The sequence below is a fragment of the Seriola lalandi genome, unplaced genomic scaffold (assembly GCF_002814215.2).
Source record: "Seriola lalandi dorsalis isolate HSWRI2012SDOR001 ecotype SW California unplaced genomic scaffold, Sedor1 jcf7180002054658, whole genome shotgun sequence".
NCBI classification, from domain to species: Eukaryota; Metazoa; Chordata; class Actinopteri; order Carangiformes; family Carangidae; genus Seriola; species Seriola lalandi.
This window is the reverse complement of record NW_019525211.1, coordinates 116,709-144,652: the sequence shown is the minus strand read 5'-3', so window position 1 is coordinate 144,652 and position 27,944 is coordinate 116,709. Positions and strand designations below refer to the sequence as shown.

At 44.6% G+C, this 27,944-nt stretch overlaps 4 protein-coding genes and 1 pseudogene across 5 annotated transcripts in view; 3 read left to right on the top strand and 2 right to left on the bottom strand.

Moving 5' to 3' along the window:
* Window positions 1-25: 25 nt before the first annotated feature.
* LOC147818273 (uncharacterized) lies at window positions 26-5,312 on the top strand. The gene is made up of 17 exons (XM_087177863.1): window positions 26-85; window positions 215-339; window positions 426-569; window positions 890-944; window positions 1,033-1,202; window positions 1,306-1,402; window positions 1,495-1,712; window positions 1,896-2,049; window positions 2,350-2,576; window positions 2,657-2,774; window positions 3,166-3,380; window positions 3,895-4,012; window positions 4,157-4,326; window positions 4,409-4,506; window positions 4,583-4,713; window positions 4,835-4,885; window positions 5,078-5,312. The coding sequence occupies exons 1-17, from the start codon at window positions 64-66 to the stop codon at window positions 5,170-5,172; spliced, it is 2,208 nt and encodes a 735-aa protein (XP_087033989.1). The 5' UTR covers window positions 26-63; the 3' UTR covers window positions 5,173-5,312.
* Window positions 5,313-6,268: 956 nt separating this feature from the next.
* Window positions 6,269-10,481, bottom strand: LOC111665736 (uncharacterized). The gene is made up of 19 exons (XM_023420806.2): window positions 10,295-10,481; window positions 10,150-10,205; window positions 9,985-10,074; window positions 9,690-9,817; window positions 9,391-9,531; window positions 9,248-9,319; window positions 8,989-9,159; window positions 8,811-8,907; window positions 8,510-8,727; window positions 8,282-8,432; window positions 8,002-8,210; window positions 7,795-7,912; window positions 7,507-7,712; window positions 7,316-7,433; window positions 7,064-7,236; window positions 6,861-6,955; window positions 6,655-6,773; window positions 6,433-6,573; window positions 6,269-6,362 (listed from the first exon to the last, which is right to left on the bottom strand). Exons 1-19 carry the CDS (start codon window positions 10,315-10,317, stop codon window positions 6,310-6,312), a joined length of 2,379 nt encoding a protein of 792 aa, XP_023276574.1. The 5' UTR covers window positions 10,318-10,481; the 3' UTR covers window positions 6,269-6,309.
* Window positions 10,482-10,648: 167 nt separating this feature from the next.
* LOC111665762 (uncharacterized) lies at window positions 10,649-14,820 on the top strand (annotated as a pseudogene). Its single transcript, XR_015438128.1, has 18 exons — window positions 10,649-10,788; window positions 10,869-10,924; window positions 11,006-11,095; window positions 11,292-11,419; window positions 11,530-11,670; window positions 11,747-11,815; window positions 11,933-12,103; window positions 12,190-12,504; window positions 12,583-12,733; window positions 12,804-13,012; window positions 13,102-13,219; window positions 13,302-13,507; window positions 13,607-13,724; window positions 13,807-13,979; window positions 14,095-14,189; window positions 14,333-14,451; window positions 14,541-14,671; window positions 14,768-14,820. The product of XR_015438128.1 is annotated as an uncharacterized LOC111665762 (transcript).
* An 816-nt stretch (window positions 14,821-15,636) lies between these two features.
* LOC111665748 (uncharacterized) lies at window positions 15,637-18,288 on the top strand. The gene is made up of 4 exons (XM_087177862.1): window positions 15,637-15,848; window positions 15,982-16,102; window positions 16,187-16,275; window positions 17,371-18,288. Exons 1-4 carry the CDS (start codon window positions 15,825-15,827, stop codon window positions 18,115-18,117), a joined length of 981 nt encoding a protein of 326 aa, XP_087033988.1. The 5' UTR covers window positions 15,637-15,824; the 3' UTR covers window positions 18,118-18,288.
* A 167-nt stretch (window positions 18,289-18,455) lies between these two features.
* Window positions 18,456-27,944, bottom strand: part of arhgef15b (Rho guanine nucleotide exchange factor 15b) — a 16,875-nt gene continuing 7,386 nt past the window's right edge. The window contains exons 3-16 of the mRNA XM_023420852.2: window positions 26,613-27,617; window positions 26,464-26,518; window positions 25,878-25,933; window positions 25,165-25,463; window positions 23,697-23,857; window positions 23,293-23,445; window positions 22,717-22,846; window positions 21,859-21,933; window positions 21,392-21,484; window positions 21,121-21,275; window positions 20,513-20,680; window positions 20,306-20,391; window positions 20,094-20,198; window positions 18,456-19,573 (exon numbers count right to left, since the gene is read on the bottom strand). Coding sequence (XP_023276620.1) covers window positions 19,404-19,573; window positions 20,094-20,198; window positions 20,306-20,391; window positions 20,513-20,680; window positions 21,121-21,275; window positions 21,392-21,484; window positions 21,859-21,933; window positions 22,717-22,846; window positions 23,293-23,445; window positions 23,697-23,857; window positions 25,165-25,463; window positions 25,878-25,933; window positions 26,464-26,518; window positions 26,613-27,617 — 2,711 coding nt within the window. The 3' untranslated portion in view covers window positions 18,456-19,403. The remainder of the gene's footprint in view (window positions 19,574-20,093; window positions 20,199-20,305; window positions 20,392-20,512; window positions 20,681-21,120; window positions 21,276-21,391; window positions 21,485-21,858; window positions 21,934-22,716; window positions 22,847-23,292; window positions 23,446-23,696; window positions 23,858-25,164; window positions 25,464-25,877; window positions 25,934-26,463; window positions 26,519-26,612; window positions 27,618-27,944) is intronic.

Here is a 27,944-nt window from a genome sequence, read left to right as displayed (position 1 = left end):
TTTCAGACCAAATGCCTCGAGCGTCACTTCTGGCTCTCTGTCAAGTCCAGCTTCCTCGGCTCAATGATCCGCTTTGACTTTGAAGGTATGTGTCTTTATTTTCATTCAGAAAGTGGTTAGTAGAGAAGTTGTTGAAACTGGGGAAGCGAGTGGTTGGTTTGTACTACTGCCAGGGAAGTTGTACTTTCTGATGTTGGATTCCTATTGTCACTAGACCAGAATGGATATCACATCCTCTCTGATCAGGAGGCTGCATTCTGTGGTTACACCGTCCTAATCGGTGGCGTTGGAGACCTGGTGTTTCGTGCCTCCTTCCTGGCCTGTCACGTTCACACCCAGGTGCGTACCGGCATTTTGTGCTTTGATATGTGGCATAATTGTGCCCTTCATGCGAAACGCCCTGTTTTAATGCGTCTTCTCTGCAGACGGGCACAGACTACCACCTGCGCGTCTGGTTTGTGAACCTGCAGGCGGATGGGAAGGTGGGACTATACCCCTTCCAGCTCTACTGCTCTTTCCAGGGGCGGTGGAGCACCAGAGAGATCGTCTGTGAAGAAAACTACATGGAGGTGAATTACTGACCTGCATAGTTATGTCTTCACCACATTTACTCTCTGACTTTTTGAGAAAAAGTTGATGCATTATGGTCAACTGCAGTCTAACTTACAAATTAGGAAGATCCATAAACATGAGAGTAGGAAGAGATTTGAGTAATTGAAAAAAAATGAAATATTGAAAAATGCTAATTCTGCTCATTGAATTGAGTTCAAATGAAAGATTATATTCATTTAAAAAGTTAATTTGAAAGTTAACTTTTCCAACACATGCTGGGGTCTAAAGAGGATCTGAGGAGTGTGTGAGGTTGTAAAGGTGTGTGTTTCCTCTCTAGGTGTCCGTCCAGCTTCCTGTCCTGACTGTGCAATCCAAAAATGACAAGAAGGCAAGTACTGGGATGTTTTTCACAAGTGTTTAGCTGCATGGTTTTTTAAGTAATGTATGATTAGTTGATGCCTCTCGTCACTGAGCAGGGAGCTCATCAGGCAGACACTGCTGTGATGTTCCACAGAGCGGATCAGCCGCCTGAAGAAGCCGTGGTGTTGTCCCTGACAGCCGCTGCTGCTCAGCACTACCACATCTCGATGAGTGGCTCACGTCTCACCCTCCGCTGTCCCTACTCCTCCCCTTTCTCACGCTTAATGAAGGTACGCAGAGGCACAGGATTAGACCTGCATCGTTCAGTTACTTTTAAAGTCTTGCCTCTTTTTGTTTGTCTGGATGTTGTGTGTGTTTCTGTTTTTTTTGCAGGTGAGTGGGGTGGATTTAGAAATCCTAAGTGCAACTGTCCTGTACCGACTCCAGAGCAACTTCCTAGCTGTTGACACCACCGTCGCCTGTGCCCTAAGTTAGTAAAGTTCAATGGTATTAGCCTATTTAGTAAAATACCAGAGTGAAATGTCTCTAATTTCTCTTCCCTCTCTCCTCTCTCACCCCCAGATGAGGCTACAACAGACGGGTCTGACCTGCTGTGGACCGTCCCTTTTAATCTGTCTCCTCTTGTTCATGGGCAGTTCAGGGACAGAGGAATGACGGTCGGAGTTAACAGCCAAGCTCTGAACGAATCTGACATTAAAGAGAGACGATACAAGATCGGCTTGCAGGAAGGACGAGTGGAGGTCAGGATTCCTACAGGAGCCCCAGGTGGACACATAAAGGTATATAAATAGGATGTACTCTTGGAATATGCAGCATGAATATACTTTAACTTGAAGTAATGTACGTTAAGTAAAATCAATTTAAAAAAATTTTATAGCACCATTCGAGATCAGATGATTTGTAACTATAGTTCATATGTGCTGTACGAACATTTCTCAGTGTGGCCGCTGTGATTTTTCCAGAGTGGTGTTGTCAGGGGACGGTACAGCCAGTCCATGTCCGTGGATCTGTTCTTTATGAGGCAGTGGGAGGACGAGCGTTGGCCTCTCACACAGCATCGCTCCTTCAGGCTGCTGAAGACTCCTGCCATCCCTCAAACCCCCATCTTGACCAACAGTGAGGCTTTCTTACACCATTTTTAGCGTATTTATGTATATACAGTTGATTAAAAAAGAACAAGGGCTAGGTGCTAACAGTATTCATACAGATGGAGGTAAGGTCTGCCTAAATGGTCATCTATAGAATTTTAAATAAAAATCAGAGCTGCCCTCCTTACGTGAATTTCCTTTCAGTTCCTTTTTGATAATTCAATATTATAAATTACATAGAATTGTTAAAGCTTGTATTTGTGTGTGATATTGAGCATGATAGTGTTTCCAGTGTTTTGAAGATGCATCTGTCCCTCTCCCTCCACAGGCACGGTCCCATCCGAGGGATTATTTTCTGTCACTTTAGGCCCGTTTGCACCTGATGTGTCCCTCCAGAAGGTGACCATAGACGGTGGTGGTGACCTTTTAACCTGGACCCAAAGCCTCCAAACGCAGACTGACACAGACCTTTCGGTGTCCAGGCTCTCCCACGTTAACGGGAGCTTCTCTTACCAGTTCAGTTTTCCGTTGTCGCACCCAAAAATAATCCCTGAGGTGAGAGTTGCAAACATGAAGCAGCTTTCTCACGTGTAGAAGTTCAAAACCCTTTGAAACATCCTGCTGTCTAATCCCAGTATATAGGTGCTGGCTATAAGACGTACAGCTTCACTTTCACCTTTACGCTTAACATCTCACCCAGTAGAGAAGTGTTTTACCATCAAGCCACCGTAGAGCATAGTGTTGAGTTCGCAGGTGAGTTACTGGTTACGCTTTTTGAGTTTGTTTTCATCTACCATCACCATACTGATTGGTTTTCTAACTACCATGCTGCCTGAGTTTGTTTCGTCATTTTATTGTGATATGAAAAGCAACTTGCGGAGGTTACCTTGAGATTTATAATCCATTTCACTGATCACTGAAATGTAAAATTAAAATAAAAGTATATATAATTGATAGTTGATGGGATAAAAGTGAGTTGTGGTTGTTGTAATTGAGATACAGACTAACCAGCAGTGAAACACTGTGGATAATAAATGTAAAGCATTTGTTCAAAACTAACAAAAATGCTAATCTGTTCCCCTAAAACACAAAAACCTCAGAGCCCCACTGACATGTCTCTCATTCCCCATCTATCCTGGTGCAGCTCCAGGTTCCCCCAGACTGGAAGGGAAGTGCACAGAGAGCAGCCTGCTGGTGCTGCTGCACCACGGGGCCCAGGACGAGCTGCAGTGGGAGCTGTTGCTCGGAGCCCGCCGGCTGGACTGGGACCTGGTGGAGATGGGTGGGTTCGTGGTGGAGGCAGAGGAGGACTACTTAACTGTGGAGATCCCTTTCTACAGCTCTGGGATGAAGTATGAGGTGAATCAATCTGCGCTTCTCTTCTTTTTTTTTTTTTTTCCCCTTGTGATTTAAAATTTTCTTGCCAAGTATCTTTGTTTTTATCCACAGGATCAGGGTGATTTTCATCTTAATTTAACTATTTTTCAGGGTTAACAGATTTGTTTCCAACTTAATAGCTTTTCTTTTAATCACTAATTTACTCAGCTAAAGCCTGGTGTCCATCTAATTGAATCACATACAAGGAGGCCATCTGTGTTTGCAATTCAGTAAATTAACTCTCAGATGAAATTAAGGATTAGCTGCACTCCCCGGTCTTCGTTTATAAAAGTATCTCAGTGCGAAGACGAGACTTTAACAACTTGTGGCTACTTTGATGAAACAAGTTTCTGCTTTTCACATCCTATTAGTGGTTACAAAAAAAAGATCCACAGTGTTTATTCTTGTCTACAATATAATTTTCTTTGCAAGACTCTCACTGTTGCTCCACTGCAACTGTTAATATGAACATGTTTGCAAACCTTTCCCCATGTAGGAGCTGACATTGCAGGGTCTTGTTGCTGGAGTGGAAGTGTCTGTTGTGGATGCTGAGTCTCTGAAGCTGCAGGACAGTCTTGTCCATCGATGCACCTTCCCTGCTCGAGAACTAATAGGTAAACGCTGGAAGCTCAGACTGAAGCATAAAACATCATTTTTATATTTAATTAATAATATTGTTTGTTAATTATTAATATGTTAATATTATATTTAATTACCATTTATGTTTTAGTGGTAGTTCATGATGGTGTCTCTGACAGTTTGTTTGCCAGAAGGGAGGATGGTGGCAGTGGTCGACACCACCCACACCATCCCGCCCACTCACCCCAACCGAACCGCTCTATCGGACCCCAAATGTGTTCCCATGGAGACGGACAGCGCCAGAGCTCTGTTCAGCTTCAGCCTCGACTCCTGTGGGACACTTGTCACTGTGAGGGACTTAGATTATTCACAATCCACACGGCAAATACACGTTCTGTTTCTTCTGTTCTGATCTCCTCACGTTTCTTTAGACCGAGGGAGATTTCCTGGTTTATGAAAACCAGATCAGCTACACTCAAGATTTTCTGCCTTTGGATGATCCCGTTATACACAGAGATTCTCCGTACAGGTGGGAAAACTACACTGAACTCAGTCCGTCTTTAGAAAAGTCAAATTAGCGTTTACACATGTCTTGTGTGTTTTAGACTGACAATCCAGTGTCGCTACCCCGCAAACCATACCAGTACTCTTGCTATCCAACATCCTGTGTACACATCTCTGGACCTTTCACCAATGATGCCAGTTAAACGCACACGCAGGGAGGCTGCAAACACAGGTGTGCTTGTGCGTGTGCGTGTGCATGCGTGCGTGCGTGTGTGTGTGAGTGTGTGAGAGAGAAGCTCCTGATTTGTGATAATTACATAGAAAATATGTAATATAAATTCCTCCCCGTTCAGGTCAAAGGAAATGGACGGTGAATCTTGAGCAACAAGAAAAACATCATCAAGGTAGTGGAGGTTTAAAACACTGTGCTAAATGTAAATGCAAATACCTCAGTCCACTTTGAATTTCAACTAAACTGGGTGTATTTCTCTCATATTGGAACTGAGTTACACCAAACATAATTCAGATATTTTCTGTTCATCTGTGGAAGGAAGAAGATCTTTAACCTCTTGTCTCCTGTTTTCTCTTCTCTGGAGTTTCAGTGTGGATAACGTTGATGCATGCCTCCCTGCTGCTTCTCATGCTCTGCACATTTGGTTCTGCGTACTGGATCTGTGAATTAAATCAGTGAACACTATTTTATTTATTATTAGGTATTTGTTTTAAATTATTTTATGTCATCTCTTTAGTTTTTATTTTGACAGGGTTTGAGAAATTAAGTTATTGTATCTTTCTTCTTTGTTCATTAAAGAGTGTTCTGATAAACTGGCATTTGTCTACTGATGCTTTGCATGCACAATTCTTTGTTCATGCTTCAAGTATCACTACTTGGATATTTACACCAGGCCAATAACCAAGTGCTAATGAGGGTGTTATATTGATGTGTACAGGTGGAGTCAGAAATGTGTGCATGGCATTTGTGTCCTAGTTCCAGTACTGAGTAGGGAACATGCTGGTTCACTGACATTTAAATGGACAGGAGCCATCAATATTTGTTACATTTGCTTTTCCTGCCACAAGTCAACATCTGATTGAAAGAGCTTTGATTGCTAATGAGCAACACATGTGGCTATAGCTTGAGAGCCAGGATATCTCAAGCAAGTGGTTCATGTTAGCAGGTGTAGTTTGCTAGCTGCTAGGCTAGCTTTAGACACCACCAACACCAACTATGGCTTTTGCCTTGTAAGGAAATTTAAAGGTAATTCATAAGCACCGTGTTGCCATTGATGCAGCCGTATTGCTTCTGATTTATACATGACATCATGTCTGGTCAACTGCAAACTGATCACATTCCTAATGTAAAATATTTGCTTCTAGGCCCACAATATTTGGACCATCCTGACATGTTTGTTCAGTGTCATGACCGTTACTTCATGATGGCTGTTGCTCTCTTTCACTGGAGAGGAACCTCGCTTTCAGGCTCAGAATAGGAGTTAAACTCTGATCATTGTTGGATTATAGCAGCTCAATGCAAAGTCAAATACTGTGTGTAAACTAACATGTTGCTATGGCTTTGAAAGATGTAGCATGATTCTTATGGCTCTCCCTCACCTGCCTTCATCCAACTTGACACATTTAAGATGTTTCAGCTGACTGAACTAGTCACCTTCAACAGTTTGATGAGTCATGACTAGAATTAGGACTAACTTGAGTTTGATTACCTAAATTTTGTATAAGCACTGGCTCTCAATGTAAGGTTGGTTCCACTCATTGACAAGTCAGGAGCATTTTTTATAAATACAAGTTTATTGATTCCATTTAAAATACATTAAATCAATCCAAAATATGGTATCACTTTCACTTGTGATGATCCTTGGCCTCCTGTGAACAGAACTCAAGATTAATAAAACTTCCGATTCACATTTAACCAAGTTTCAAATAAGAAGCTCACCTCTCTTTGAGAGATTCTTCAGATAGCTGGATACTTTGATAAGCTGAGCAGGAGGGTGGTAACCAGGTCTCATGCCACGTCTGGTCACAGGTACTGGAGTTTGAAGCACTGTAGTGGGCTCGATGGTGGGACTCTGTAGATCTAGAGAGTGACCAAACAAATTGTCACCAAGCAAGATGCCAAGTGATGCCATTGATCCAGTCTGACCAGTGGGTCGCCTACCTTCAGTCGAGTTTGCAGAATGTAGGATGCGGCCGAAGCCAACTGTGTCGGACTCGAACCTGTACACTGAGAAGAGACGGTGGAGGCCAGCCAGAGGATACGTACACTGCATTATAACACTGTAAGACAAGACAGACAGTTTAGCCATGATGATAGTTGAGTGATGGTAAATGACGTGAAGATTTTTAGATGCTGAAGAGTTGCACCTTTCAGTCGCACTGCTGAACTCTGGATTTTTCTGAGCTCGAAACTTCTTGCTGAAGAAAATCTCATTTTCATACGTCACACTCCCCTTGTTGAGCTGCAACAAAAACAAAGCATTTACATTTGGGTGCAGGCAGTTATGTCAGCACATGTAAATGTAATTGAGGATTAAGCGTGTAACAATGAGTACATGAAGCAGCACTACCTTGACAATGGAGCCACAGCTGTTGAGTGGGAAAGAGAAGAGAGCCCTGCTGTCGTCCGCTTCCTTGGGTCCACAGTATTTGTCTATGAGGTTGGTTCTAGCAGGGATCCCTCCACTTGGGACGGCCCGAGACAAGTCAGCCACCACAGTCATCCTCCCATCAGTTGAACACACTGCAGAGAGGCAATTATAACTTGTCAACATGTAAAGTCCACAAACCCATCCACACAGTAAAGAACAGGATGATCTTACTGATCATCTCAGTCGTGCTGAACGGACACGTCTTGACAGTTGAACTCTGGACCTCTGATGTTTCATGATCCCTCACAAGGATCTCAAAAGTGCCAAGGAATCCCTTCAGAGTAATGTCCTGCAAAACACAGCTTGGTTATTGCTTTCCATGTTCAAACAATGTTTGTTTAATGTGATTTTCCTCATCCTACCTTGTATTCATAGCCGTGGGTGTAGAGCGGCACGTCGAGCAGCAGACTCTGGCTGTCGTTGCTCATGATGTAGCCGTGCTGCGCTGCCAGCTCTGATGTCAGCAGCTCGGTGTCGATACTGATGTACCACAGGTAGTCAAAAGGCCGGTGGTCCAGTTTGAAGCTGATGCCAGACTCAGAACAGACGGCATCAAAGACTGGAGGAGCTGTTAAATACAGTATGATGGATGAGTAACTGCTCCATGCAGGAGTTGGCTTGAGCCTGTAAATACAAGGTCAGTGACTTACAGACATCTGTTAGTGCCATGACTGATGCCAGGTGGTAAAAAGGCTCATTTTCAGGCAGAACTGTCAGGGTGTAGTTGATGTCGAGCTTCTGCTGCATAGCGGCATCTTCTTTGGAGAACTGGGAGACAAAATATTAACTGACTGATCAAGCTGGAGGAATAAACTAGCCTGACACTTAATGATGCTGCTCATGCAAAAGACCTTTACCTGCTGTATGACAACAGGGTCAACAAAAGGCACCCTCAGAGTGTACCCATGGGTGTTGTTGGGATGAGCAACTTTTGTGATGGTGTGGCTGCTTGTATTTGTAAATGGTATTGTGCATTTGTGTCCATTCAAATTAACAGCAGCTAGCTCAACATCGTCAGGGACATCTCCCAGGTAGATGGTGAACACATGTTCCTCATGGATTGCTCCTGAAATGAAAAACAGCCGGTCAGATTATGGTTGATGCAACACAGGCAGAGAGGGTTGATGGGAAACTTACTGTTTTCAGTGAAAACAGGGCGTGGCAGCAGAGGAGTGGAAAGTGTCCTGTGGAAGCGAAGCCTGGTGTCAACATGATCCTCATCCACCGAGATTTGCTCCAGGTATAGGTGAAAGACGTAGTACTCGTACAGGTCGTCATCCACAAAGCTCTGGAAAGTACAAAATGCTGTCATATCTAAATAAAATACTAGAAACACTTCATAACTGTTCATGCATCTCTTCTGACCTTCCTGTATCCTCCTTCAGCATTATAGGGGATGCTGATCTGGACTGTGGCGTTGTGCTTCTCCACAGTGTAGCCTCTCTCCTCTGCAACCGGCTGCTCCACAAGTTCGCCGTCCACACCGATGTGGACCTGGGTATCGTGCAGACCAGACACCAGCGGGTGCAGCACCTCAGGAGTCTCCCACATCATGTATCCATCGTCATCATACAAGCCTTCATCTGTGGATTTTACACTAGTTAAATCTATATTGCTTGTAAAGGGGAAAAAGCAGCCACAGTATAAAAATGATTGTAATACTGACGCAGGGAGCAGGCAGCCACCAGGTCGACCATGAGGACAACCCAGCTTTGTCTGGAGAACAGTGTTGCATGGACCACCTCTACTGGAACACCATTCACCTAGAGAGAGACTCAAAAATCAAAACCTGCTTTGGATTAAATTTCTCTCCTCAGGACAGACATTGTGCAGCAGCTCTTTACTTCTGTGCTGAAGCAGTCAGGTTGTCCATATGGCGTACGAAATACAAGCCTCCCATCTGTCAGGTCAAACTCGTAGCCCTGCTTTTGAGCTTCAGAAAGGTTCATTGGCATCAACTCCTGCTCCACCCTCTGGAACATCACCTGCCAGTCTGTGGTGGCTGAAGTATACGACTGGGGAAAGAAATGAAAGCACAGCATTTAAACAGGTAAATGGTTTCCTAAAAACAAAGTTTCCCTACAGAAGGCAAGGTCAACATACAGTTTGGACAGCAGCATCCCAGTCATCCTTCTTCGTCCCAGTTGGACAGGCCACATCACTCCTCACTGACACCTACAGAGAAGTCAAGGTTAGCGAGCAGCTCCATCAGTTCTCGGTTATAAATATCAGACGTAACTGCTTACTTCCATGTAGTTTTCCTCACAGGTAACCTCTCTGGGAGACCAGGGGAGAGAGGGAGAACAGGTCTTGTTCATGGCGTAGGTGACCTCCTTTCCTTCATGGTTTGCAATCAGGTTGAACTTGAATGTGAACACTTCATCATCCTGAGAGACCCAGAAGGATATGTATGGTGTCGTACAAAAGAAACCAGGTTGGCAGAATTAGAACTCCAGATAGATTGAGTGTAGGTCACACCTTTTGTGTGTACAGTAATTTAGTGTGTGTAGATAAATGTGTCCAAACACAATGCTATTGTACACACCGTGTTGTCGGTGTGACAGCTGAAGTAAGAGGCTCGGAGCACCACTTGGTCTTGCAGAGGGAGAACACTGACACTGTAACCACACTGAGCTGCATACTGCTCAGTGATGAGGTACACACCTGTTCCATCTGGAAGACAGTCACATTAATTTGATTAAGAGTTGGAGCCTCATTTATTCCATGAAATAGTTGGGATGCACTGAGACACTTTGGTTGGAATTTAAAATTACAATTCTCTTACTCCAACATGGTTGTTGCCCCATGCTGTGGATGTAATGAAGCTGTGCAGGACTCACCAACAGCCTCAAAGCGAGGTTCCTCTCCAGTGAAGGAGAAATCAACAGCTATCATGAAGTAACGATCACGACACTCCATATGAAGAACTCCTGTATGAACAGACAAGGTGTCAGGATGGTCCACATATTATTGTGGGCCTAGAAACAAATAATTTTAAGTCTTACCATTGGGAATGGGATCACACTTTGCAGCTGACCACACAGACAGGAGCAAGGCCACGCTGGAAGACAAAGGCATGTATAAATCTCAAGCAATACGGCTGCATCAATGGCAACACAGTGATTATAAATAACCAATAAATCTCCTTACCCAAGGCAAAATCCAAAAGCCATAGTCACTAATGTGTTAGCAGTGTCTAAAGCTAGCCTAGCAGCTAGCAAACTACACCTGCTAGCCAACACAAGCTAACTTGAACCACTTGCTTGATCTATCCCGGTCGCACCGGCACCGTGTGGTGGGGGTCTCCTCCACCAGCTTTTATACGCCAGTTTATTCACTGATTAACCAGAGGCTTTCCCGACGAGCTACAGCCACACGTGTCGCTCATTAGCAATCACAGCTTTCGATCAGCTGCACCTGCTGAGGTCTGAGCTCACCTCCCTGCCAACCTCACGTGCGAAGAAATGAAGTGATAAAAGCTGGTGTAGGAGATGGCAGCACATGATGCCAGTGTGGCCAGGATACATCAAGCAAAAGGTTTCACTTTAGCTTGTGTTGGTTAGCAGGTGTAGTTTGCTAGCAGCTGGGCTAGCTTTAGACACTGCCAACACATCAGTGGCTATGGCTTTTGGGTTTTGCTTTGGGTAAGTTGTGTTTTGTGGCAATATAATGCATTATTTCTGGTGGCATTTCTGCATGTAGGTGATATGCTTTTCTCTTGCAGTGTGGCCTTACTCCTGTGTGTGTGCTTGCCTGCAAAGTCTGACCACATCCTTGATGGTAAATAAATGTTTTGCTTAATGGGCTCACAGTGATTGGTAGGCGATCAATACTGAGATCTCAACTTGTCTGTTCATACAGGAGTTCTTCATATGGAGTGTCGTGATCGTTACTTCATGATAGCTGTTGATCTCTCCTTCACCGGAGAGGAACCTCGCTTTGAGGCTGTTGGTGAGTCCTGCACAGCTTCATTACATCTACAGCTCAGGCAACGGGGCAACTAAACTATGAGAGGATTTTTCATCAAACACTATTTTAAATGAGAACCCTCACTAGCACCCATTAAATGGTGTGAAGTGAGAAACTATACTCTTGAATAAAGGAGTAAATACTGGGCAACATTAATGGTGTAGTATTTGTCTTCCAGATGCAACAGGTGTGCACCCCATCACTGAGCAGTATGCAGCGAAGTGTGGCTACAGTGTCAGTGTTCTCCCTCTGCGGGGCCACGTGGAGCTCCGAGCCTCTGTCTTCAGCTGTCACACTGACAACAAGGTATGCACACACACACACACACACACACACACACACACACACATACACATACACATGCATACACAGGCCTGCTGTGGCCCAAAGGAAATAAAATCTTCTGGTGCTCTCAGGATGACGAAGTGTTTACATTCAACTTCAACCTGATTGCAAACCATGAAGGAAAGGAGGTGACCTATGCCTTGAACAAGACCTGTTCTCCCTCTCTCCCCTGGTCTCCCAGAGAGGTTACCTGTGAGGAGAACTACATGGAAGTAAGCACGGTTACAAATCGGATTATTTTACTTATGGAGTACATTCGGATGTGAGCTAGTTGTGACTTCTCTGCAGGTGTCTGTGAGGAGTGAAGTCCCATGTGCATCTGCGGCTAAGAAAGAGGACTGGAGTGCCGTTAAATCTGTACGTTCACAGTTGAATTTCGCTGATGATGATGATGATGATGATGATGATGATGATGATGATGATGATGATGATGAATTCGTCGCTCTTGAAGCCACTTTGTGATTCTGGTTCCAGGCGCATAGTTCCAACACTTCGGACTGGCAGGTGACGTTTCAGAGAGCAGAGGAGCAGTCGATGCCTATGACCCTCTCCGACGCTCGTAAGCAGGGCTACGTGTTTGACCTTACAGCTGGAAGGCTTGTGTTTCGTACGCCGTATGGACAACCTGACTCATTCAGCACGGAGGTAAAGAGCTGTGGCGCAATGTCTGTGTTGTGAAGCATTTGGTCCAAAGCAGGTTTTGATTTTTTCTTTTTGAGTCTCTCTCTCAGGTGAATGGTGTTCCAGTAGAGGTGGTCCATGCATCCATGTTCTTATCTTTTTATTTATGACCATGCAGACTTGTAATACTGGTCCTCGTCTAAACAGATAAAGGATCATATGATGACGATGGATACATGATGTGGGAGACTCCTGAGGTGCTGCACCCGCTGGTGTCTGGTCTGCACGATACCCAGGTCCACATCGGTGTGGATGGCGAACTTGTGGAGCAGCCGGTTGCAGAGGAGAGAGGCTACACTGTGGAGAAGCACAACGCCACAGTCCAGATCAGCATCCCCTATAATGCTGAAGGAGGATACAGGAAGGTCAGAAGAGATGCATGAACAGTTATGAAGTGTTTCTAGTATTTTTATTTAGATATGACAGCATTTTGTACTTTCCAGAGCTTTGTGGATGACGACCTGTACGAGTACTACGTCTTTCACCTCTACCTGGAGCAAATCTCGGTGGATGAGGATCATGTTGACACCAGGCTTCGCTTCCACAGGACACTTTCCACTCCTCTGCTGCCACGCCCTGTTTTCACTGAAAACAGTAAGTTTCCCATCAACCCTCTCTGCCTGTGTTGCATCAACCATAATCTGACCGGCTGTTTTCATTTCAGGAACAATCCATGAGGAACATGTGTTCACCATCTACCTGGGAGATGTCCCTGATGATGTTGAGCTAGCTGCTGTTAATTTGAATGGACACAAATGCACAATACCATTTACAAATACAAGCAGCCACACCATCACAAAAGTTGCTCATCCCAACAACACCCATGGGTACACTCTGAGGGTGCCTTTTGTTGACCCTGTTGTCATACAGCAGGTAAAGGTCTCTTGCGTGAGCGGCATCTTTGATTGATCAAGCTGGAGGAATAAACCAGCCTGACACTTAGTTAATATTTTGTCTCTCAGTTCTCCAAAGAAGATGCAGCTATGCAGCAGAAGCTCGACATCAACTACACGCTGACAGTTCTGCCTGAAAATGAGCCTTTTTACCACCTGGCATCAGTCATGGCACTAACAGATGTCTGTAAGTCACTAACCTTGTATTTACAGGCTCAAGCCAACTCCTGCATGGAGCAGTTACTCATCCATCATACTGTATTTAACAGCTCCTCCAGTCTTTGATGCTGTCTGTTCTGAGTCTGGCATCAGCTTCAAACTGGACCACCGGCCTTTTGACTACCTGTGGTACATCAGTATCGACACCGAGCTGCTGACGTCAGAGCTGGCAGCGCAGCACGGCTACATCATGAGCAACGACAGCCAGAGTCTGCTGCTCGACGTGCCGCTCTACACCCACGGATATGAATACAAGGTAGGATGAGGAAAATTAATTCTGATTTTAGATCTAGAAGATGTTAATGGAGCTGATTTTTGATATGGATAGCTATAACTAAATTGTATTTGTTTGTAGAACTTTACTCTGAAGGGATTCCTTGGCACTTTTGAGATCCTTGTGAGGGATCATGAAACGTCAGAGGTCCAGAGTTCAACTGTCAAGACGTGTCCGTTCAGCACTACTGAGCTGATCAGTAAGATCATCCTGTTCTTTACTGTGTGGATGGGTTTGTGGACTTTACATGTCGTTGACAAGTTGTAACTGCCTCTCTGCAGTGTGTTCGACTGATGGGAGGATGACTGTGGTGGCTGACTTGTCTCGGGCCGTCCCAAGTGGAGGGATCCCTGCTAGAACCAACCTCGTAGACAAAGACTGTGGACCCAAGGAAGCAGACGATAGCAGGGCTCTCTTCTCTTTCCCACTCAATGGCTGCGGATCAATAGTCAAGGTAGTGCTGATGCCCGTTTAACCAACTAATGCTCGTCTCTGGCAACATAAGATGAATCCTGTCTGTAAAGTTAAATGCTTGGAAAAACAATAATTTGCACCTTTTTTTTTTTTAGCTTGGGCAGGAAACTGTGACCTATGAAAATGAGATTTCCTACAACAAGGAGAACGTCAATGTGAGCAAGGCAGCCTCTGAAGATGCTACTGAGCGGTGAGTAACACTGCCCCTCCCCTTTTTTTTTTCTTTTTTTTTTATTATTTTTTTTTATTTTTTTTTAAAAAGCCAACAATGTTCTAGGACTATAAAGTGTTTCCCACCAGATCCATGGCAGTAAATCAGTCCCTGTCTTACAGGATAACAGTGCAGTGTACGTATCCTCTGGCTGGTCTCCATCGCCTCTTCTCAACATACAGGTTTGAGTCTGATACAGTTGGTATCGGCAGCATCATCCATCATGCGCAGGCCACACCAGGTACAGTGGGCGGCTCACCTGCTGGACATGACCAATTATCACTCATCATATTAGATCTTTGAGTATTCACTTGTATTTCTGCACTGCAGCTCCACAGATCTCCACCATCAAACCTACTACAGCACTTCAAACCACACCTGCTTCCAAAAGACCAACCAGAGCACATCTAGCTTTCCTGCCTGCTCATTACCCCCCTGTCCGCTACATCAGAGTTACAAAGGTTCACAATCTTATTGGCATGAAAATAGGTGAGGACTTTCAAAATTCATTTAGGAGGTCAGGCCTCACTTTGTTAAATTTTTGCTTTTCTCCACAGGAGCTGAGGGAACCTTGCAAACCAAAGTAAATGCTGCACAAATTTGAAGGATGTATACTTTTTTTTTTTTTTTTTTTTTTTTTTTTTTTTTTTTATAGAAAAACTGGAACTTTAATAAAACTGTTTTCTTAATTGTTTCTTTGGCTTTTTTTTGCTGCTTCATCAACACCTACTACATAGACTAATGGGAATATGGAGGAGTGACAGGTACAGGAAGTTTCTAGATGCTATAACTAGATTTAAATCTTTAGTTTCCCTCCACTCATCGTTACCTCTCTTGGATTGGTTTGAAATTCACATTTTTAAATTCATCTGCTGACAGTGAAAAGTTTCTGTGCTCAGTTTGAGATTACAGCTTGTACCAGTGAACATGCTTTGTGCCATCACAACTAGTTTCCAAGCCAAATCCCAGTCCAGTAACAGGCCCCTTACACAAGTGGATCTGGAAACTTGATGCCTGCATTGCACATACACAGAGGGTAGACTTTAAGCGGTGTAAGAGACATCTTGTGTCCAGTATTTAACTTTTAAAATGAAAAGTAATTACATATTCATAGATTCCTTTTGAGGGAGGAGTAGATTTCATTTTAATAATTAATTAAAATTAAGTTAAATGTCTGACCATAAACTATATGATGTCGCGTTTCCAATTGCAATGGTGTGTAGAAACAGCATGTAGCCAAATGTCTTAATTGGCATTAATTGATGGCACCTGGTGCAGTTTGCTCCAATATGGGTGGATGCAGGATTATGAGGAAACCATTTTCGCTGAGTTGAAAATTACATTAGCTTCATAAAAAACATGACTGACAGTGTTACATAAAGCTGACTTAATATTTGGCATGTTTTTTTTTTTCATTAGAGCGGGTCAGAGAAATGAACGGGATCTCGAGTCAACCAGCAGGAGGCGCTCGTCGTCACGCGCTTCCACCAGGTAGCGGCTACAACTTAGTGTTTATTTTCGACTTCATTTATTTCCCTCATTTTGACACCAGCGTGAGGCAGACGCCGCTTTTGACTCTTTTCGATTTACAAACCCTGGATAGGAAAGTCAACCATGAACTGCAGTGGAGGACATGCCGTGAGTTTTCTATCACTTTCGTTTCTTGACCTAAAATTGACTTTTCCACTAGCAGTCAGCAAAGCAGACTGTAAGTGGTAGTGGTGGTGGTGAGTTTATCAGCTAACAAACGTCCATGTTTCTCCTCTAACAGAGACCCAGGCAGCAAGTTCTGCCGTCTTTCTCCACCAGGACCCTGCAGCACCCCTCCTTCCTGCCCCTGTACATGGCTGCAGGCTTTGCGCACCATCACATAGGCTGTAACGACCAAGCAGGTGAGTCGGTTTCAACCACATCTGGGTCAAAGCTTCATCCAGCTGTGCAGCCTCAGTGACTGTTTAATGGCTTCTTCTCTTCAGTCCATCCCATCATCCCAGTCGAGGTCTTCTACACTGACCCCGCCATGAGCTGTGGCAGGAGGATCCCCAACATAGTGACTGATTTGGGGGTAAGTAAGTGTGCTCAGTGCTGGGACCTCATGAACCAACATCTGAAAACTGGTTGCCAGAGCTACCCATAGACATTGTCATTCATGCACCAACAATTATGGGATGTAATCCCTGGACACGTTTTCATAAATCACAATATAATAGATGATGTTCAGAAAACACTTGTTTTTGTGGTAGTTATATCTGGTAAATATGTTTGTGAAGTCAGTCCTTTACTCTTCGATCTCAAATGAATAACCTTAAACCATCATTCCTGACCCCCGTGTGTTTGATGCATTCATTTTCTCCAATCATGTAATGTAATTAATACAGATAGAGGTGATGAGGAGGGTTCCCACACAGTTCCCTGCTGGCAGCCTGGCCTCTGCTCTGTGGGTTGAGGTGGGGGGGGTGGTTTAGAGCCTCTGGAGGGGATCAGACAGACAAGGACGTTTAATAAGATTGGCTCAGTCCTGTCAGACAGAGCTAAGACCCTAAACTGGGGGGGCTGAAGGGAAATGGAGACCAAGCGAAAGAAGGAGGGGGGCAGTGAAGACATCGCATCAGCCATACATCTGTTTCAGTTTAGAAAAACAAAATGAGCGAGAGTTGAATAAAAATCATGAGAAGAAAGACAGGGAGAGCGCTGCACGGGGTCAAAAAGGTATAGTGGAGAACGTAAAAAAGAAAAACTGTGAAGCCAGGTGCCTTTTCAGGATGAGGCCGGCGGTCAGATAAACTGGAAACAAACAACTGTCCAGTGTAAGAAGACCGATGAAGACTCTGTGCACATGGCCTCTCCATATATTAATAAAGTGCCACGGATATTTTCTTCTGACTGCCATTGTACAGTTTCAACTCTTATAAGACTTATTACACTGGACAGTTGTTGTTTTTCTCAGTTTAAAAATGATAAGAAATTGAATTTGTGTTCATGAAGATATCGTAACAGTAAACACAGTAGTTTGACCTTGTTATGTAATTTTGGATATAGAAACTTTCTGTGTGTCCCTCCTATTAGCATAAATCACTTCTGAGCTCATCCACACGTATTGAGACCCGATATTTACTCTTTACCCCTCAACAATCTTACCAGCCTCATCTCTCCTCACCAGGTTCTCGATTGCTTTCAGCTCAACACTCCACCACCGGTAATGTCCGCCTGTCTGGCTCCGCCAAACCGTCCAGACCCATTCAGATCTGGGCCACACCCCACTAGAGACCTGGGCTGCCCCAGGTGGAGAACGAACCCCATCCACTCACCGGCGCAGCCAAACCGGGCCGTTCTCCAGCTTACCCAGGAGGAGGACCAGGCCATCACTAACCTCCTGAAACTGCACCACCACGGGCCTAGACAAAGCGACCAGACCCTTACTGCTACACAAATGGACTTTTTCAGTGTTGCGGGGCCACCAGTAAACTTGAACCCCTGCCTGTTCCCTAGACGAGGTTGGTCGGATACGGAGCTTGAAGCAGCTGACACGCTCTTGAGTCGCTTCAGTCTCATGGAAGAGGACAGGATCTGGGAGCAGTGCCACCAGAAATCAGCAGTAACACGTCCCGACCCTCCAACATACCAGCACGACATGGATTTACCAATAAACACTGAAACCCGGCAAGAGTCTGAGGCTTTACCCACATTAAAAGCTCCTCTCTCTCAGAGTGACATCAGCTACATCGGGTTTACTTGTGCCGGTGAGAACACAGAGCCGGTCTGGGGGGATTCTAGGTCTGTTGAGGACAGAGGTGCCTCTGGGTATTTTTCAGAGGTGAGGGAACGGATGCTCTCAGATTTGGAGGGGGACGCAGTGCATGTGCTCCTCAGCCTTGGAGACATGGGAACTCCTGATATCTTGCAGTGACCTTAAACCTGAGTCTCCTTGCCCCTGGGTGTGTTTTCTTTTTTTGTTTTTTGAAAGGGCTTTACTACATCTTCTTCATTATGGAAACTACTAGTTGAGCGTTTTTTGCTCTTTGTTTTTTCCGGTGGTTGCTCAGAAAAAAAAAGGAAATTTACCTCAAAAGCTTTTGTTTTTCCAGGGTGTGAATTTATTTCCCCACTTGAACAAAAACGAAAACCGTATTTTCATGTCTACCTTTGAGTATTGCACATGCGCCTTGTTACTTTCCTTTCTATCAGTGTTCAATAAAAACGATCCACAGATGAGCCTGTTGCCTAGAAACAAACACCTACAGTAGCTAAAAAGACACAAAGTTTTTTATTAAAAGCACTACTAGTGTTTTGAAGGAGAGAATCCCCCGCTCATTATTTACAACATATTGTACATTTACACTTTATGCACAAATAATACAAACTCTTCACTGACAACAAGCTGCAGGGGGAGCTACAGTGTTATTCCACAATGGCTAGTGACACAAGCTAACAAGCTAGCCAACAGCACAGCTACTGAGACGTCATGAACAGCTACAGCTCAGCCACCGTTTACATGCATTTTCAAAGCTCTTGTGCTTGACATGGTCACGAGAGAAGTCTTGGTGTGTAGTTCTGTGTTTTGAGTTTATTCAAATGTACGTGACCAGATTCTCCATAGGTTTGTCTTCTGGTGAGATAAGATTCCTTTTTAAATGTTCTTCATTCGTTCATTTCATATCATAGGGTGACACCAGTCAGGTTGTTGTGTGTGGCAGGAATGAAGGGACTTAACTTGTGTATGCATGACTCAAGGCATTTTCTGGAAGGAACACCTGTCTCTTTTCTTTCTTTTCTCTGCAGCAGGTTTGACATTTGTGCAATCTGGTGGAGCTATGGCTAGAATGATTAGCATGTCACTTTGGCAGTTTCCCAGCAGCGCATGAAGAGAAGTTAATGCAGGGCTACATGCTCACAAGAACTCTGCAGCTGAAATGCTGGAATATGCTGGTCTCTGTTATTGAACGTAAACATGCACATACCACATAGTTTCTTTGAGCATCAGTAATAAATGATTCACTTGAAGTTTCCAGCTGCTTTAGTGCACGCACATGTACTCCAGTGGTATAAATAATGATTTATCACGCTTCTCCTTTTGTCTTTCATTTCCTGGTTGCTTGAAAATGACACGACTCATAAAGGTCCCTGAATAATCGTTGTACAGCGTTTCCGTTTGTCGTCCTTTAAAAAATGATTAAATGTAAACATCCTTTGTCCCTAATGAGCGCTGCGGCCACTGATGTTGCAAACCGCGCTCGCAGCCTGCATGACCCTGTAGCGCTCTCGCAGGTTTCGCCTCCTCACGTGCTCGTTGGTGATCTCAATGACGTTTACTACGGGGAACCAGCCCTTCTGACCGTCCGACAGGCGGCTCCCCTCATACCAGCCTGAGAATGAGAGGAGAAGTAGGCGAGGGGAGGGAAGGGGAGGGAGGAGAACAAATAGGGGAAGATTGGAGGTTTCTGTGTTGTTCATGCAAGAAAGTCAAAATGAATCAATAAACTGCTAAGGAGGAGGGATGAGGATTGACACAGTTATGAGGATCAGGGTGTATGAACAAGAAAGAGTCAAGGGAGGGGGGGGTGTGTTAATGATGCAAAGTCATGTCAGTACATTTGTGTTTTTTAATAGGAGCCTTGTCTGTACTGCATTTTGAACCGTCTTAGTCTGTCGAGCCACAGACACTGATAATGCCAAATATAGGCAAATGGAAAAAGGTAATCTGACACAAGCAGAGATTGATATCGCTTTTGTGCAGTTTGAGCTGCAGATGTGTGCTCTGGAAAAGACGGAATATTTACAGTCCTAAATGTGATGTCTTTAGATTTAAGGGGCCAGCTTGTCTCTGTGACAGTCTGATAAATAAACAACTCTGTCTCTGTCTCAGGATTCCCTGCACGTTCTTACCCTCGTTGGTTTTGCGGATGACGTTGACGATCTCAGTGGGCTCCAGGGTGAGCTCGTCTGCCTGCTGGGCAATGTACTGCTCCACACACTGCACCTGAGGACAGTCTGTCTCACACACACACACACACATGACCATAAAAAACTCTGGCTATAAAATCACTATAAAAATAGATGCATCACACATTTTTGTGTGCATGTTTGTGCGTCCTCACCCCAGTCTTCATAAATGACTTCGTCTTCCTCTCTGTCTGGGTTGGTGGGGTTGGGGAAAGCCGCAGTCCACCTGTGCATGTCTGACCTGTTGACAAAAACAGTTAGTTTGAAAAAAAGAAAAAGAAAACAATGAATCTGGGACTCATATTTGTGACATGTCTAAAAACGGCCTGTGAAGCCTCGCTGCGTCTCGTTCTGCTACTCACTGGGAGGGAGCTTTGAAGAGCCGCTCCATTATGCGACCCTGGTGGTTTTCCAGCAGGGTGAGGTTGAAGCAGTGCTCGTAGGGGCCGCCGCTGCTCCCACTTTCATCCACTGGCTGCACCTGCACCAGAGAGCGATGGGCGTGGTCGAGAACCACAAAACGCTCCGCACTGTTCAGGAAACAGAGAGGTAAGTTTGACTTGGTGTCATCAGGCTTTTATGGGAGCCTGTAACTGAAAATCATCTGCCTAGCAGCTATAGGTAACTGTGTGGCACATAGCACACTGCAGCGGAGTGATATCTCAATTCAATTATTAACCGACATTAATGTGTGCAACATGTGATTAAGACGGTGTTTGTAATCGGTTTTCCTCTGTTGTCTCTACTTCACACAGAGATTCAAACTTAAAATCTATTTAAAACCGACATATCTTCGAAAAGCCACTAAAACCAGGAACAATTTGCCTATGTTTCATGTAATTGTTGTTTAAGCAATTTGACAGAAGTATCAAAACTGGGAGCTGGAAATGTTGACATCACTTAGCCCCGCTGTGTAGGGCATTATAGCCATTTATCAGAGTTCAATCTCTAATCCCAGTCAGCGCCTCACCCCTTCTTGGCAGCGATGATGAGCAGATCGTTGAAGAGGAAGAGGTAGACTGGAATGAACTTGGCCCTCATGTTGAAGAGCGTTCCTCCTTTGGACATTTCCTGCAGCTCTCCTTTCTTCTCTAGGAATCGAGTCTGGGAGATGATCGGAATGGCCTGACGAGGACAGACGCAAAAATAAATGTCCAAGAGACTCAAGTCCAGCTAAACTGCAGACAGATAAAAAAAAATAAAATAAAATGATGGGCACATTTAACATTGCCTCAGTTTACCTTGAGCTTGTCAAACTCCAGTGTTTGAGAGACGTGGATCAGCTCCTCCATCTGCCTCATCTTTCCCACCTGAGTGTTGCACTCGTCAATGATCTTTGTGATCATAAGAGTGATAAAAGAGAGAGGTAATTATGAGCTAACCACCTCATCAGTCAGGAGATTCATTATGTTCCCACACTTAAAAACCTCACATTGCCTTCAGCTGTCACTATATAAAACTGGCTGTGTCTCAATGGGAGAACCAGGTTCATTCCTTTTAAAAAATAATCAGAGACTCTCTCTGTTTGAGCTAACTCATTGTCCTCACTGACACATATGACTCACTGTCACTGCAGAGCTCATTCACTAGGAAATCCTTCACCGAGACAATGGCTGACGTCAAATTTCCAGAGGCATGTCAGGCATTCAAATGTCAATTTATATGGATCTGTAGGCGGAGGGGAGGGTGAGGGGTGAGAGGCGTTTACCTTCGACACAGAAGCCAAAGCTTTGGAGGCCGTCTCCTCTTCCTTCGTCCCTTCCTTTGTTCTCTTCAGGATGTTCTGCAACGACAAACAACAACTTTCCATTTCTGCCGCAGACAAACAGCATCAACAGGATGCATTTTTTCCATCCGAACGCAAACATGGTCAGAGGCTTGAGACAAAGTCTGTTTGCCTGCAGGTCAAGAGGCGGTGACGAGTGTGAGCGGGGAAGATTATGCTGGAATGAGGACATTCCACGCGGCAACACACCGTGATGAACTCACGCTCCTGCCTCTCAATAGCTCAGGGTCATGTATACAAAATGTGCTGTGGCGTTTTTGTTTAGACACTAACTGCATTGTAGTCACGCTCCAGTCACATTTCCATGACTCTCACCTGAGATTTTTCCTCTCAAGAAAAGAATAAGTTTCCGCCTCTGTAGTGAAAAAGTAACAGTTGCACACCGACTCCAAACCATAAATTCATTCAGGTTATTTAGTCATTTTTATCTTTCAAAGATTCAAAAGGGCTTGAAACATTTTCTTTTTGATTTGGTTAGCCTAGCTTAGCAAAAAGACTGGAACCAGGGGAGAAAGCTAGCCTGGAAAAATACTTGCCTCTAATGCCTCTAAAGCTCACTAATCAACACACTGTGTTTTCTTTGTTTAGTCAATACACAAAAATTACAATTATTTGTAACTATTTATTAGTAAACAACAGTCAGACAAAGAGTCAGGCTGTCTGTGTTCCCTATGGTTCCAGTCCTAAAGCTAAGCTAAGCTAATGTCCTCCTGGCTGTGTTTGTCTGTATTCAATTTTATACGTCTGGATTCATCTAGTTGTCCCCATGACGTTGCCGACCTCAATGAGCATCTTGATGCGTGTGATTCGCTGGAAGGGCAGCAGCATGAAAGACATGAAGGGCAGCCGCTGGCACTGAGGCGACTCCTGCAGACGAATGATGACCGCAGCAAACTGCGCGTTGTTCTTCCTGCAGACACACATAAATTGCACGTGGTTAAGTACAAATTAATGGCTTGTTATGCAGCCGTATTGTTCCTAGCAATACGGAATACAAAAAGGCGGGAGAAAGGTGGTTTCAATGGATAAAACTTGATTAAACATCAATGTTTTCTCAATCTCCCCATCTGACAATCAGCGCCGGCTGTAGTGTCGAGCTTTCCTGCCACATGCAAAATGCTGTGAGAATGTTTTGCTGAATTCACGGACTGTCGCTCAAAGCGAAAAAGCTTTCATCTCTGGAATCTGAAACTAGTGAGAAAAATGAAGATTTTAGAGAATTGTAGCTTGTGGAACAAGACAGTCAGGCTTGACTTCCAGATTCCTTCAGTCCCATCTTATCTTTGCTTCACATCCGCAGCTAAATTCTATGAAAACAACCGGTTCAGATGGAGAAGACAGGCCGCTGTTCCTTACATGAGTGTAGTGAAGGTCTTCTCCTGGTAGATCTGGTTGCGAACGTAGTCGATGTAGACGGGGAACTTGTGCTGGGCGTGGTAGTGGATAATGTCACAGATGTCAGAGAAGACCAGATCCTCAAATATACGGTCCTCCAAGTCCTTCAAGAACCTGTGGAGCAGGTAAAAGGTTTCATTACAATCCTCAAGAAAACTGTGTATAACTATGTGTCATCTCCTTGTAGCTGCTTTTTTGAACCAGAACAAGACAAAAACTTAAAACACTTTACTCGACTGTGGATTATTGTGTGCCCCAGATGACCTCGTGGCCCCAGATGACCTCGTGGCGGTTCAAGTCATAAATCACCTTCCTATTTCCTTTTTCCTTTATCTCCCTTCAGCCTTCCTTCTGCCATTTCTCACCTCTCGCTGACCTCTTCGACCTTCAGGATGTTGGAGAAGAGGGTCTTCTTGTCCCTGATGATCATCGTATCCTCCAGCTCCCGGCTGTCCAGGAAATGTTCGGTCATGACTCGCAGGGATCGAAGGTAAGAGGCCTCTGATGTCAAAACCTCAAACATACTCTGCCAGGGGAAACACACAGATATTAACTTCAGCCTTTAAGTGATACTGTGGTGTGTCCCGCTCTACTGCGGTTTTCCTGAACAGAACATATGCAGCACTTTCCACCCTACGAGCAAAGACGCAGCGTTGTCTCAAATGATGGAAATGTCGGTGGTTTTGTCAAAAGAAAGATTTTGAAAGAATTTTCCTGGCTGGAGATTTGAAAGATTTACACAAGTTCAGCTGATCGACAGTAAAAATGATGTTATATTCTGCATTAAGTTTTGCCCAAACAAGTCTCCAGGTGACTCACAAGTTAAATAGACTTGGAAAAAAAAGGGAAAATAGGTAAATAGAAAACCAAATGATATATCAAAATCTAAATTTAAAGATCCATCACACTTGCAAAGGAAGTCAGCTTCAATAATGGTTGATGAAGTCACATACTATGCATTATTAGCAACAATCAATTAGCAGTTTAGGCCAAATCTTTAATCAATTAATTGTAAAAATAATTGTCAGACTAACCAACAATAAAAATAATCATTAGTTGAAGATCTATAGATTATTTTCAATACTGATTAACCTAATATAAATGATTTTCTCTGCAGATTAATCATTGGATCTATAAAACATAAGTATCACAAGCTCATGTGACGATGGAAACCAACAAATATTCACGTCAAAAGCTGGAACCAGAGAACGACTTAAACGATTAATTGATTATCAAAATAGTTGCCGAACATCTTAGACTACATGGCCACCCTGACGCCCTCATACAGACCAATCATTCCTTTTTATCAAGATCTCTTTTGATTGATTTTATTGATATCATATTTTGCTTTCTACTTTTATACTGTTTGATTAAATTGGTTTATAACCATTTGCGCGGCTCTTGATGTCCTGTGTTTTCCGGTCTGCTGAAACATACTGGACGTCGCTGTACGCACCAGCTGTCCACTTTTTCCAAACAAAGTGCTGCTGCAGCTACTGGAAACAAAAACACATCACTGCCTGCACTTGATGATTTTTTTTTTTTTTTGGGGGGGAAATCCTGTCTGATGATGGAAAGTTTGAACTATGACTGTAAAAGCTTTCATGAATCTCAGATGGAGTGAATCAATATTATGTTACAGCAGTGAGTGATACAGTCAGAGGGGAAACTGGACTTTAATTCATATAAAAACATCACATTATTACTTTAAGATGAGATCTATAACGTGATACTGCATCTCCAGTGTCTCTCCTCCTTGCCTCATTGATTTCTCTTTTCTCTCTCCTCTGTACATTATCACTCTCCCTCCTCTCCTCCCTTTAAATCTCTCACCTCCTGGTACTTGCACTGTTCAGGGGTGAGCTGCTCCAGCACTCCACTGGCCCGTACATCTGGCAGGTCCTGCCACAGAGTGCTCTGGCCTGGTGTGGGCACAGGGCTGCCCCTGGGTGGTCCATTCCCCGTCATAGTACCAGTACCAGTACCAGTCCCAGTCCCAGTCCCAGTCCCGGAGCGGCGGGAAGTCAAGTCCATGGCATAGTCAACACTGGTCTTACTGATGTTTCGGCAAACTGTCTGGCGCCGGATCTCCTTGGTGATGACAGAGGCACGGTACGTCTGGTATAGAGGCTCTGAGGGAAACAAAAACAAAAGAGGATCCTCAGAAAAAACCTCCAGTATGTAACTAGTTCACATGCTGTCCCCAATACATGATACAGGCACTCACAGGGTTAAAAGTTGAATTGTACACTGAGTCACTGGTTTATTACTAACTACCATGACGAGCAGTATATGGCCCACAGTATACGTGATTAGATTGCGATGTAGGATTGGGACTTAACAGAAGTTCATAACTGTCAGGTGCAGAGGAAACGATTGAACATGAACTGTTGCCCAAAATGTGCAAAGAAGTTACAGAAGTTACAAAGAAGTTAAGAATTATAGACGAATGACTCATTGTGAAGTTCGGCAAATTAAAATACTGCATCCCTCACATTACATTCAATGTGTTTTTATGTTCTGATTGTTACAGGTGCCGGACTTACCATCCTGCAGGCGGGACTCCCAGCTGAACAAAGGCCCCCTAATGAGGGTGCTATTCCTGAAACAGGAAGTATGAAAATGGGACAAAAGGTTCAATCAGTGTGATATGGAACCGAACTGTCAACAACAAGAGTGAATGACACAGTTATTTAAAGGGAAAAGTTAAAGGGTAAGGCTGCTGTAATATTGTATTTTTCTTATTATCAACAATGTGTTTTTCAGTCTCTGAATGTTATCCAACTTCCATACTCTGTCTGCAGCTTTTTAGAGGCTAAACAGTTTCCTAAAGCACAGCAGTGAATAAAGTAAATGTTGGGGACTAGTTGCGGATTAATACACTTTTGGTGCACTAGTGGGTTTTTCTCACAGCAGGACGGAGTATGTGGGATTGATTTAAGTAAAGTACAGTGGCAGTCTTCAGACAAATGTCACCCAGGGCAACAGCATGGGTCATTTATATGTTTTTTGGATCTTCTGTAGTCTTTTCATGTGATTTGTGAACGAACAGACATCAGCATTATTATTATTTTATATGGAAGTATGAGGTAAAGTGTGGGGTCAGAGATGGAGCCCAGAGTTACAACTCACAGTTCTTCCACTATGTCCTCCTTTTCTCCTTCATTCCCTCCATTCTCCTCTCCCTCTAAAAAGACAGATAAATGATGGTTCAGTTACACAGAAAATGAACAATTTGTGGATCATTCATAATCTCATCATAGTGTTTGTTCAGTACGAACCTTTTTTCTGTGTGAGGGACTGCAGTGAGGCGCTGCTGAGCCTCCGGGGATCTGTCTTTGGGGGTGGAGGTGGGGGTCTGTAAGGCACGAGGGGGCTGCTTAGCGGTGGAGTGATGGCTCTTTGAGGGCTCAGCCCGCTGGCAGTGGTGCTGGCGGGCGACGACGGTCGCAAGCTGCGCCACTCCTCCAGGGTGGGCTGGGGGAGAGGAATGCCGCCTCTGTGCACCGGCGTGAGGCTGCGGCTTTCTGGGATCAGAGGCATCCTGGGCGGGATGGCGGGAGGCTCGTCCTGTGGGCTTGGGATGGGCTCGTTGCTCATCTGAAACTCTGACGTGGGGTCTGAGTTGCTGTAGGACAGTTTAGTGCGACGGGCAGGTTTGCGCACCTTGATTAGAGGAATATCCAGTTCCTTACACTCGGCTTTCTTTTTAGGAGCGAGGTCAACCACTGGGAGTGTGGCCTCGTAAATATTGTCTTCTTCATCTCGGGCGGGTGGGTGTTGTTGGGTTGGGGGTGACTTAGATCGTTTTGGGGGAACTGGGGGAGACTGCGAACGAGTGACAGCAAGAGAGGCGAGGATACAGTGAGGCCCTGGGTCCGACCGCCGCCTGTGACCCTCAGCGATCAAAACATCTAAAGACTGGCTGAACTTTGCCTTGTGCTTCAACAACTCGCTCTCGACGGTCACAGAAAACCCCTCCACCTCGTCCTCTTCCTCGCTGTCCTCCTCCTCTCCCGGCTCCTCCTCATACTCCTCCCAATCCTCCCCATTCTCCTCCCTCTGCTCTTCCACGTCAGTCTCATCCTCCTCTCCACCTCCACCCTCCTGCTCACCATCTTCCACGTCCACAGGCACCCATATCAGTTTCATGCCGGGCCGCTGGTGGTGGCACACGCAGCTGCAGCTCGGGTCGCAGCAGGGACTGAGAGGCGTGTCTGGACCGTGCTCCGCCTCTGCTTCACCTCCTCCGATCAGCTGAACCTCCACCTCCTTTCCGTCAGGCGCTGCATCAAAAAGAGGCACCGCATGAAAAGGGAAGAAAATAAATCACCGTGAAACTTTCTTTTTTTTCATCATTTCCTCATGTTGCTGTTGGTGTGAATGAGCCGCTTCCTGTCCGCTTCTTTCCTACATGAGTTTCCCCAGACACTTTGATTAAGAGCCTTTTCTCCCCCCATCTGCTTTTATCATGGCACACGCCGGACTGTCGAGTCAGCAGCTCATCACTATGTAAGTGGTGTCTTCAAATATTCATGGAAAGTTTGGATCATTGCGAGGGAAAAATCCAATATTGACAAAAGGAAATGGAGGAGGTGGAGGAATGAGGGGGG